This window comes from Gossypium raimondii, chromosome 7, assembly GCF_025698545.1.
Source record: "Gossypium raimondii isolate GPD5lz chromosome 7, ASM2569854v1, whole genome shotgun sequence".
Classification (NCBI taxonomy): Eukaryota; Viridiplantae; Streptophyta; class Magnoliopsida; order Malvales; family Malvaceae; genus Gossypium; species Gossypium raimondii.
The window spans coordinates 47926679-47938454 of record NC_068571.1 but is presented as its reverse complement, the minus strand read 5'-3'; the positions used below and the strand labels follow the sequence as shown (position 1 = coordinate 47938454).

The following is an 11776-nucleotide window of genomic DNA, read 5'->3' as shown; positions in this document are numbered from 1 at the left end:
TTAGCTTGCAATATTTGTGTAAAGTTGAGGCTAAAGTTATTGAATTTTTATAATAAAGATCAAATTAACAAAACATGTAAACATTGAGTGCTAAAATGTTATTATACCAATTAAAATTATATACAATTGACAAAAGACATTAACATCGTGATTAATTGTCTTTAGTTGCTCATTTTTAAAATCGACAAAGATTAAATTACTCCGATTCGCTCAATTTCAAAATCAAGAAGAATAAGAGAGGTTTTTTTACCCCCGAAAAAGATAGATGCCAAATTGATATAAGTAAAGAAATTGAAGGAGAAAAATAAGTATTAACCCTTTAGATAAATATGATGGTAAAGGTGAATGTAACGCGCGGGTGAAACACAAGAAGAGATAGAAGTAGATATGGAAATGTTGGATTATCGGCGGCGAATTCTCAAAAGCAAAGTATATTAAAAAGGCATTGTTCTTAATTTCATAAATAAATAAATAAATAAATAAATTTTATTTTCTTCTTCATTTCTCCAATATAAAAGCCAAAGAGAAAAAAGCAAAACAGAGAAGACATGAAGAGAGCACAGTAACCTTTTCACCTGCGGTCATTGTGAGTGAGTACGCATAAAAATAATGACCCCACTTTTCAATGCTATTATTATTATTTAAATGAGAGGAATTTGTCAGATTCAGAATTTAGTAACCCAATAATTGGTAAAGTTGATTGAGTATTAGTATAATTGGTATTAATATTATTGTCAACGTAGGAAATATGAGTTTGAGTATACTTGAAACGTATTATCCTCTTGTTTTAAGCATTTTATAAAAAGAACCCATATATGATAAAAATTTATAATGAGATTAATGTTCAAATAAAAAGTAATGATGAGAAAAATACAACCCTAAAAGCATCAACTATAAAAAACCAATGACACAAAAGTAGGGTTGAGAAAATAATAATAATGGTTAAATTTTGATATCAGACTCTATATCTTTTGTGAATGTTATAAATATAATCTTTTAATTTTTGAGTCGGTTAATTTTAGTCTATATATTTTTAAAATTTGAACTTTTAGTTAATTAAATTCAATTACTACTCATGTATCATGCATACAATTGTAGATTTAGTCTATATTCTTCAATTAGATTATTCTCGGTCTCTATACTTTTTAAATTTTGAAACTTCAATCTTGACGCAAGTGATGTCATTAATCCGTTAACTAGATTTTTAATGAGTAATATGCGAAATAATAAGTGACATAGTATTACACATATGATAATATGTTTGTTGCATCGATTTTGAAAATAGTAGAAGGTAAACATTTTGACAAGTAAAATTTAAATGCATTTGTTACATGTGTTTTTCAATCAAAATTGATGTTAATTTCAAACATTTATAATATAAAAAATGATTTAATAGGAATTGGTTTAGCTATTTTTGAAATTGGATTGAACTCCCAATAAATGCCAAAAGAGAAGTTAGCTCTTCAATTCAAAAACAACTTAGAATAAAGAATATTGTCTTAACTTTACAAATTAGAGAGTCAAACAAGTTGGCCACAAAAAGCTTATATTCCTTTCATAGTTTACGAACCCAAAACTTTAAAATTTAAAAAATAATTGAAATAATAAACATTATTTTATAAAAAAACAGCTCCATTAACAGAAAATAGTTTACTCGTAATTTTTTTTCTTTCGAAATTTGGCTTTCCTTTGGAATTTCTCAAGTTTAACGTTGAAGGAGCTTTCTCGGAGGCACACGGTTTGGCTGGGATTAAAGAAGTAAAACCTTTATTTAACTCATCCGTAAGCTATTACTTAATTTTAAAAAATTATAAATTGATGATTGAATTATTTTAAAATTTTCATTTGAGTCATTAAATTATTTAAAAGTTTTTATTTAGGCCACTAGGTTGCTAAATATATTTTTAAAGAAAATCCAGCTAGTGAGCTCTAAGCAATGATTTGATGATCGATACGATAGATCAATATCCATCAACGAGTAGAAGAACATAACTTAGATCCAAACAAATTTGACAATCAATGTTTAAAATAAGAGAAGAAAACCGTTTGGATTTTGATTCGCAGATTATTGATGTTTAAAACTATTTTATGAAAAAAATTGAACTATAAAAGAAAAGTAGAATGAAAGTTTTTGATTGGTGCAAGTGGTATGAATAAAGGAGGCCACACAATAACAATTTTACAACCCGGAGACTTAAATGAGAACTTTCAAATAATTTAGTGACTATTTTCTATTTTTTTAATATTGAATGATCAAAACGTAAATTTACTTAATTTAATGACTTTGGGTATAGTTTAACCTTTTTTTAACTTATTTACATTAATATTAAAAGTACAACCTGCATAGTTAGATTATAAATTATTGGAATAAAGGAAAACAATGCATGTGGGTATAATATGGTGACGCAGCCAACAAGGAGGTGTGGTATAGAATCGAGTGTCAGGTACGTAGTAGGGTATGATTGAGTTCAACCAGCCCACTCATAACCTTAAAGGAATTCACTTTAAACCATCAAATTTTGTCACTTCTCAATGGCTGCCATCTTTCAATCCTTTGAATTATTTGGGTCTCTTGTCTCTCAATCATAGCTTTATTTTAAGAAATAACAGATGCTACTTTTACAAGAAATCATGCTTACATTATAGAATCCAATTCAAAGAACAACAAGTTTAATGAAAATCACATGAAATTCTTCTAAAATAGACCTAATAATATTTAAAAGGATTAACAAGTTTATTTTTCTTTCCATCTTTTGTCTGCTTTCGTTCCTTTGTGATTTTGTTTTTCCTTTCCTTTCCTTTCTTTTCAATTTTATTGGTTGCGTTTCTGAGTTCATGTACTATTTCCATGGCCCACGATATGAAGGTCAAGGGGACCACAGTAGAGATATAGAGTGAAGATTTTATTTATGTTGATCCGAAGTCAAACTAGAATGCGGATAAACAAATGATGGAGAATTCTTTGAAGTTCATAAGATGGAGAGGACTCTCTTTCTTTTGTGGTTAAGACACAGAAAGAAATAGAGTACAAGTTAAAATTCTTAAGTTTACTTTAATTTCAATTTTTCCCAAGCATAGGAGTTTTTTCTTGATTAATATGATCAAGTCTTGAAAGTTAAAGTTACGCCTTATTAGAGTCAATTTTTCCGGTTTTAAGCAGTATGTACATATATATTAATTTGATTTGATAAAGTATGAGATTATTTGCTATTCATGCATTACAAATAAGAGGATGATTTCTAAAATTACAATACTATTATTAAAAGTCGCGTTCAAACTATCTTTAAATAAACATGCAATTAAATTTAAGTTTTTTAAAAAATTAAGTTCATAGAAAACGTCTTTCAAAATAATCTTTTAAAATTATCAAAATAAAGATGTAAATTTTCAACTATTTTAGCTGCAACACTTGTCTCATCTTCGCTTGTAATGAGAGACTCTTATGTTTAATACATTTTATTTCCTTGTGTTAAACAATAGTATAAAGATTGTTAAGATTGTTAGTCTGTTATCAAATCTGTTAATTAGTTGGTTAGGAGCAGTTATTCTTATATGAGTATATAAACTTCATCAATGTGTTCATTCAACAGATAAGGAATATTGATTAAAGAATTACTCTGTAGTTTATCTTTCTGTTCATACTTTTTTGCATAGTATCTAACATGGTATCAGTCGCCTAGTCCTAGTACGTGCTTCCGCTTCCGTATTATGGAACCATAAATTGATTCTACCTCTGCTGATCATACGAGTCCATCATTTTCTAGCGCACTTCTAATTCAATCATTTCCTCGCCATGACACGGTGAAACTAGAGAAAGGAAATTTTGTCCAATGGCAGCAACATATTCGGTTGATAATAGAGGGATATCAGCTGTAAGGATTCTTGGAGGGCACGTTGTCTGCTCTGCCTAGGTTCATCGCATCTCCAGAAGGTGCACTCACTCCAAGTCCAGATGCATCTATGTTTAATCAACAAGATAAGTTGTCAGCCTCTTGGCTCCTCTGTACAATTAGTTTATCTCTTTTATCATGCTTTACATCTGCTAAATTTGCATGTGAAATATGGAGCACAGCGAATCATCTTTTCACTGCTTCAACTGGTGCGAAAGTCTCCCATATTAAACATGACCTACACTCTACAAAGAAGGGTGATTTAACTGTAAAAGAATATATCGCAAAAATAGAAAATATTTGTGCGTTACTTGCAGCTTCTGGATCGACAGTTTTAGAAGTCGAAAAGGTAAAAGTTGTTTTGGCTGGCCTCTCGCCAGATTTTGATGTAGTGTTGGCCTTGGCCTTGTTCTTAACGGAGCCTCTTCCCTTACAACGATTAGTTAACGTCCTTATGGAATTTGAAAGTCGACAGATGCGAGCGGCGCGTGAGGTTCCAATGCATGCCCATCTAGTCGAAACATCTTTAGTTGCTGCGGTAGTCGACTCAGTTTCACGCGATGTACGTGGCAGATGTTTTACGGTAGGTTTATGTGGGCGTGGATTTCAACCACGAATGTAGTGTCAAATATGCAACCGATTCAGTCATTTGACGCAGTGTTGCTTCTATCGTTTCAATCATAACTACGGCATCCCGAACACTTCCACCATGACATAATTTTCTTCTGTGCATGATGGACAAGGGCTACAAGATGATGACTTCTCTGGCCGTTCTGTTTTTTTTGGTAGTTCTGGATTTGGTGGTAATTTTTGGGGAGGCTGGCCACACTTTCAAAATTGTGGCTATTATCTACTGCAAGCTAGGGTACTCCTTTTTAATATTCTTACCCTAATGAAATTGGTCATGGAATTGGGTTAACTGGTGGATCGAATAATGCTTGTTTTGGGTCTACTGGTGGCCCACCTGATGTTTTTGGTTCATATGTTAGACCATCTATAAGACGCGACATGCAGTGTGATATGGGACGTGAGCTAAGGCATGATTTGGGCCAGCATTGTGTCGGGCCATCTGCTGTGGTGTATAGGCCGAGTCATGCAAGCCAGTCCCTTGGGCAAAATAGTGGGTAATATTTTGGGCCGAATGCAGGCCAGTGTCTTGGGCCTGCTGGTGGACAGAATAGTGGGCCGAATAGTAGGCAGGCCAATGCTAACCAATAATTTAGACTCAGTTCACTTGGGCCTAATGCTAATTATGTTGATCTTGAAGGCTCTATACAAAATAATGATCCTGAGGTTTCGTGGCGGACTAAAACACGAGCACGTATATTTGATTTTGACTCCTCACAGTGTGTTGGGCTACCCTTAATCCCTAATTTTTATACGTCTAATTTTTTGGATGCCATGCAGTATGATTCCAACTTTGATAATACTAACTCATATGTTCCTATACCAATAGGAACCTCATCATAGTATTCAGATTCAGGGGCCACTCATCATGTCTGTTAGAATGCGTCTAGTTTAAATGCCTCCACTTCATATACAAGTACCTTTTCTCTTTTAATGGGAAATTGGGCTCCCACTAAAATTTCGTCTACTAGGAATACTATTCTACCAACAAAGAAGAAGTTATTACATCTTTCTAATGTTTTGGGCGTGCCAAGCATCCGGAAAAATCTTATATCTGTCTCTCAATTTGCTATTGACAATAATGTATTTTTTTTGAATTTCACCCCTCTTATTCTGTTATTAAGGACATTCAAACACAGAAAATTTTATTGGGGGGAAAGTTCGTGATGGTCTCTATCAATTTTCGGCCGGTTCATCTGTCCTTTCTAATACAATTCCCTCTATTAACAACACTGGGATCCAAGATTGTCATTTGGATGATGATGTCTTTACACTGTGGCATAAAAGACTTGGTCACCCTTCTCCTGCGATTGTTAAACTTGTGCTTGACAAGTGTCGAATTGTTTCCAATAAAAAATGTCTTGATAATGTTTGTATTACCTGTCAGAAAAGAAAATCACATAAATTGCCATTTTGACACTCTACTACTAAATATATGGAATTGTTTGAATTGGTTGTCTCTGATTTGTAGGGACCAGTTTCTGTTGACTGTGGGGGTAATTAGTATTATGTTTCATTTATTGACATGTGTAGTCGATTTACTTAGGTTTATTTGATTAAACGTAAATCTCAAGTAGTTGAATATTTTTTTAATTTCAGAAGATGGTCTGCACTTAGTTTGGGAAGACTATTAAGAAATTTCAAAGTGATTGGGGCGGTGAGTTTCGTGCTTTTACCTCAGTTCTAGCTAGCCATGGGATTCTTCATCGTCTTTCCTGCCCCTATACTTCAGAACAAAATGGTGTTACTGAGCGCAAACACAAACACATTGTGGAGACTGGTCTTACACTTTTGGCCCAGGCTAATCTGCCTATGGATTATTGGGGTTATGCATTCTGCAGTGCTGTGCATCTTATTAATCGACTGCCCACTTCTGTCCTGAATGGTCATTTCCGTATCAGAATCTTTATGGTCATGAGCCTACGTATGATCACTTAAGGGTGTTTGGTTATTATTGCTTCCGTATTTACGTCCTTTTGTGTCACACAAACTAGATTTTCGCTCACAGCCATGTACATTTCTAGGGTATAGCTCTTAGTATAAGGGTTATCATTTTCTCACACCAGAGGGTAAGGTTGTTATTTCTCGTCATGTTGTGTTTGATAAACGTCGGTTTCTGTTTCATTCTTTGCTCGCCATTGCTCACCGACTTCTAGTTCTTCTATATATGTTCCTATATTAGGACCTCTTACATTCGGCTCATCGCAGAACCCAAAGAAGACCACCATCCTGTCACCGGTTGTACCTCTACCTCTACCTCCTGATCCAAGTTACAATTCTAACTGATCTGTTTCAGTTGAGTTACCAGATACGTGTCATCCTAGTGAGTCCGTCTCAGTTGATTCGCCGGCTGAATTTGGGAATAATATAAAGGAGCATTGTCTTTCAAGTTCGTCCACAGAAGCTAGTCCGGTCGGTCAATCCAGTGTGTCTCTAATTATTCATTCTCTTCTTGTAGGAAATACTTATACTATGGTTACTCGGTCTAAGACAGGAATTGTTAAGCCTAAAACTTTATCAATCGACATTGTAGATTTTGAGCCTTGGTCTGTTGAGGAAGCTCTTACTTATACGGAGTGGAAATTCGTAGTTCAAGCTAAATTTGATGCTTTAATGGCCAACTCTACCTGGGAACTGGTTTCTCTACCTCCTGTCAGAAAGTAATTAGGTGCAAATGACTTTTCAAAATCAAGAAGAATCCTGATAGGTCGGTTATTCGTCGAAAAGCACAGTTGGTAGCAAAGGGATGTTCTCAAGTTCCTAAGTGTGACTTTAAAGAAACATTTAGCCTAGTGGTCAAACCTGCTACTATCTGAACCACTTTATTTGTTGTTGTATGTAATGATTGAAACTTCGTCAAGTCGATGTAAACAATGTTTTTTTAAATGGAGACTTGACTGATGAAGTGTTCATGCAGCAGCCTCCAAGATATGTTCAATATGCACCAAATGGTGAGCCATTGGTGTGCCGTCTAACGAAAGCTTTGTATGAATTATGGCAAGCTCCCCGTGCTTGGTTTGAAAAGTTGAAACAGTTTATCATCTCTATTAGTTTTGTCTTATCTAAAGCTGATGCTTCATTGTTTGTTAAAGTTTCAACCACGTCCACTGTTTATATCTTGGTCTATGTGGATGATATTATTATTACTGACAGTTCGACTGATGAAATAAATTATTTTATTCAACAACTACATAACAAATTCTCTCTAAAGGATATGGGTGAGCTTCATTATTTTTTAGGAATTGAGGTTAGTAGGTCCTCCACTGGTAGTCTTCACTTATGCCAGCGCAAATACATTCAAGACTTTTTTGACAAGAGTTCTCTGGCTAATGCAAAGAGTGTTCATACGCCAATGATTAATTCATCGAATTTGTCTAAAGATGAAGGTGATAGGCTTGATGATCCTACTAAATACAGAAGTTTAGCTTGTGCTCTTCAGTATGTGGTTCTAAATAGACCAGATATTGCCTATGCTGTAAATCGTGTCCGTCAATTCATGCATGCACTTACTACTGTTCATTTGCTAGCCTTAAAACGTATCATGAGATATTTACATTGTACTATCACTCATGGGCTGGTTTTTCGACGATCTAGCATACTATCTTTGGTTGGATATGCTGATGCCAAATGGGGTCTTGATTTTGATGATCGTCGCTCTACTACGGGGTTTTGTGTCTACTTTAGTCATACACATGTTTCGTAGTGTTCTAAGAAACAACAAGTTGTGTCTCGGCCCATGGCAGAGGCTGAATATCGAAGTCTAGTTGTAACTTCTAGTGATATTACGTGGTTAGTGTCTCTGTTAACAGAGTTACAAATCAGTTCTGCTAATCCTCCTATAGTTTACTGTGATAATTCAAGTGTGGTAACTGTTATAGTTAATCCAGTCTTACACTCCAAATTCAAACACGTTGAACTTGACTTGTTTTTTGTCCACGAAAATGTAGCTAATGGGTCCCTCGTTGTCAGTGAAGTGCCAGCCTGTGATCAAATTACCGATATTCTCACTAAACCATTGTATGTTAATTTGTATTATTAATTATGAAGTTCGGTTAATTCAATTAATTACCCGATTTTGAACCGAATTAACCGATAACCGAATTTTCAAAAAATCATTAACGGGCCTCCGACTGAAGGAATGAAATCGATTCGATAAGTTAATTTGATTTTAATCGAAATTTGAACAGCCCTACACTTTCCTTCCTCCTCTCTCTTGTATATAAAATTATATAATGATAATACAAAATATTGATTTTTTTTTCACATTTAATTTAAAAATATCAATTGATAAGAAAATAGAAATACGGTATCAAGTGACTTTGATTTGTTGGTGAAGTGATTTTAAAGTCAAATGGTGATCTTAAGAAACCCATTTCAATTCATTTCCTCTTTTTCTGAAATCCATCCATTTTTAGTGCTGAAAATAGGAAAATTATCGTGACCCCAATCTTTCATTAACAGTCAGATTCTGATTTAAAGTTTTTCTCTATTAGTAACTTGACAAAGCAAAGAGAAAAATATGAAATAAAACATTCACGTACTGCAAACTGCAAACATTCAATTTTTTGGTAAGGGAGGGGTTTCAAAACTTTGGATTATGGTGGGAAGGTTTGTTCAAAAGTGTTGTAAATGAGTTGTGTGGGAAGTTCAAAATGAGTTAGTTTTTAATAACGAAGGTGGGAATCCTATTAAGGTTTGCTAGTAATGATCCTTGGCTTCAAAGTTTATTAAAGGCAACTGTAACGTCTCACTATTGCGATTGTTGATGGATGCTGGGTTTGTTGACTTGTCCCAGGCGTTTGCAATAAGTAAGGCTTCGACTTAATGCCAAGAGTGTTATTAAAACATCAGATGGCTTAATGTGATTGTGTAAACTGATCAGTCAATTGATTCTTTAATAAATAAAAAATGATAAGAAGTAAAAACGGCAGAGATTAACCCAATAGAAAAAAAAATGTACAACTTACAAACTATATCATTATTTTAGATATAATTATATATAACATCTTAAAGAAAAATACAAAATGGCAAAATTCTACAGTTTCACTGTAGATTATACTTTCTTTTATAGCCATTAAACAGAACAAGGAGACGAACATGGAGATTAACAGAGGACCCAACATTTTTTTGTTGATTACATTATAGAACAAGCATTAGGGTTCTCATCACTGAAGTACTGAGGAGGATAAGCATAGAACTCAGTGGCATACCTTGGTGGGTAATAATAGAATTCATTTTTCTTCAGCTCCACCGCCACTCTAGTCTCTTCCACCGCACCTTCCGCCACTTCTCCTCCTCCTCCGGCGGCCACATTTGCTTCTCCTCCTTCACCACCACCGCTTCCTTTCTTGTCTTTACCCTTGTCATCTCCACCGCCAGAAGAGGAGTCTTTCTTGTCTTTTTCACCACTACTCTCTTCATTTTTCTTCTCTTCTTTGCCACCATCTTTGGGTTTTTCTTCTTCCTTTTTATCCTCCGGCGGCGGCGGCGGCGGCGGTTCTTGTTTCACTATCACTGCATGCTTCCCGGTTCTTTTGTAAACGTATTCAATCAGTTTTGGTGGACTAAACACTCCTTTCACTGTCACCTCTGAGCTCTTCAGATCTGGTTCAGCTGATTCCACCCCTGAGTGAAAATTTCAACTTTTTTTAATTATATAAATTTGGGGTCGATTGAATTTAATAAACAAATGAAATGGGGTCAAATGAAAGTTGAAAAAAAAATCAAAGATTCAAAGTTAAAAAAGACAATACTATATATTTATATATATATATATATATATATAATTGGCTCCCAGATCAGACCGTTAATACATGAAAAGAAGAAGAAACGAACCTTTCATTCTTTGAATACGTTTCTTAATTCCTTGAGCACAAGCTTCACAATGCATGTGAACCTTTAACACCACCATGATTACTTGAGGCTGTGCCAAAAAACAAAACCCCAAACTTTATTACTGCCAAAAATGGTGAAAAAAATGAATCTTTTTAGTATTAGGGGGAAAGAGTAAAGACCTCTTCTTTCTTTTCATCAGATTTAGGCTTTTCGTTTTCCTCTGGTTTTTTATCCTCCGCCGTAGACGGTGGTTTAGGGATAGGTGAAAGAAGCTCAACTTGTTTATGGCTTTTCCTTTGAACTCTCTCTAGAACTTTTAAAGGATCAGCTTTTTCACCTTTCACCACCACCTTATTACTCTTACAATCCGTCATTACATCTTCCACTCCTACAACACACACTCAAAACAAAATTATCATTAACAAAAACTAAAAATAAAAATAAAAAATCAGAGCATATCGTAAAAGTTGATTTTGTTCCTACCTTGAAACCCTTTGAGACAACGACGAACTTTACGAGCACAGCCTTCACAATGCATGTAAACTTTCAATACAATCTCTTGTGGAGGTGGTGGTGGTAGTGGAGTGGTTTCTTCTTTAGTTTCTTTCTTTTCTTCACTTTTCTTTCCATCATCTTCAACCTTTTTCTCTTCCATTTTTTTCTCTTCAACTGGTTTTTTCTCTTCCTATATGAAACAAAAAAACATCTTGTTGTCATATAAAGCTAAAAAAGAACAGCAAAAAGCAAAGTGAAGAAATGGTATATCTTATGAGATGATTACCTCCCCCATTAGATTACTGAGTCTGGGTTTTTACTTCAAAGTACAAAGACTTTGATGGTTCTGATAGAAATAAAAGCTTTTTATCAAGGAACTTCGCTTTCTTGGCTACTCTCTGGTGTTTTCTCTCTGGAGAGACTTTGCTTTTGCTTTTTGTTTCTTTTTTAATTTATTTTCCCTTCTTTTCTCTCTGTAAAGGTCTAACGGAGAAATCTTAAACAAAATGAGTTCCCCCATGAACATTAGATCTAGTGAAGGTAAGGGCATTTTATTATCATCACCATCATCATCATCATCATCATCATCGTTATCAACATCATCAACATCATCATATGATATACTTGTCAATTTCACACCCGATTTTATTTTCTTTTGGGTTAAAGTGCATGGAGTTATTTATATTATTTTACAATTTTTAATGATTAAATTACTTCATTTACATAGTAAAATAATTTTTTTATCAAAATATTTATTTATTTCTACTATTAAAAATTAATATGACTAATAAAATAACTCAATAGTTATATATAGTATGTCATGTATATCTTATTCGACATCTAAAGATTAGTTTTTAACAATAGAATTGTATATAATTTTTAATATTGAGACCGGTTTGCTTTTTGATCTGATATACATAGGCTAATTT

General features: G+C 34.1%; 1 protein-coding gene across 1 annotated transcript; it reads right to left on the bottom strand.

Annotated features, from left to right (window-relative positions):
• Window positions 1–9436: 9436 nt before the first annotated feature.
• Window positions 9437–11385, bottom strand: LOC105786011 (heavy metal-associated isoprenylated plant protein 7). The gene is made up of 5 exons (XM_012612254.2): window positions 11134–11385; window positions 10836–11037; window positions 10532–10740; window positions 10353–10440; window positions 9437–10142 (listed from the first exon to the last, which is right to left on the bottom strand). Exons 1-5 carry the CDS (start codon window positions 11140–11142, stop codon window positions 9652–9654), a joined length of 999 nt encoding a protein of 332 aa, XP_012467708.1. The 5' UTR covers window positions 11143–11385; the 3' UTR covers window positions 9437–9651.
• Between the last annotated feature and the right edge of the window lie 391 nt (window positions 11386–11776).

What these genes read in the sequence shown, in the direction of transcription:
- LOC105786011 (XM_012612254.2), bottom strand. An exon ending in TTGTCTCAAAGGGTTTCAAG is followed by an intron (nt 10,741 to 10,835) that starts GTAGGAACAAAA and finishes TGTGTGTTGTAG; the next exon opens with GAGTGGAAGATGTAATGACG. An exon ending in CTGATGAAAAGAAAGAAGAG is followed by an intron (nt 10,441 to 10,531) that starts GTCTTTACTCTT and finishes TTTTTGGCACAG; the next exon opens with CCTCAAGTAATCATGGTGGT.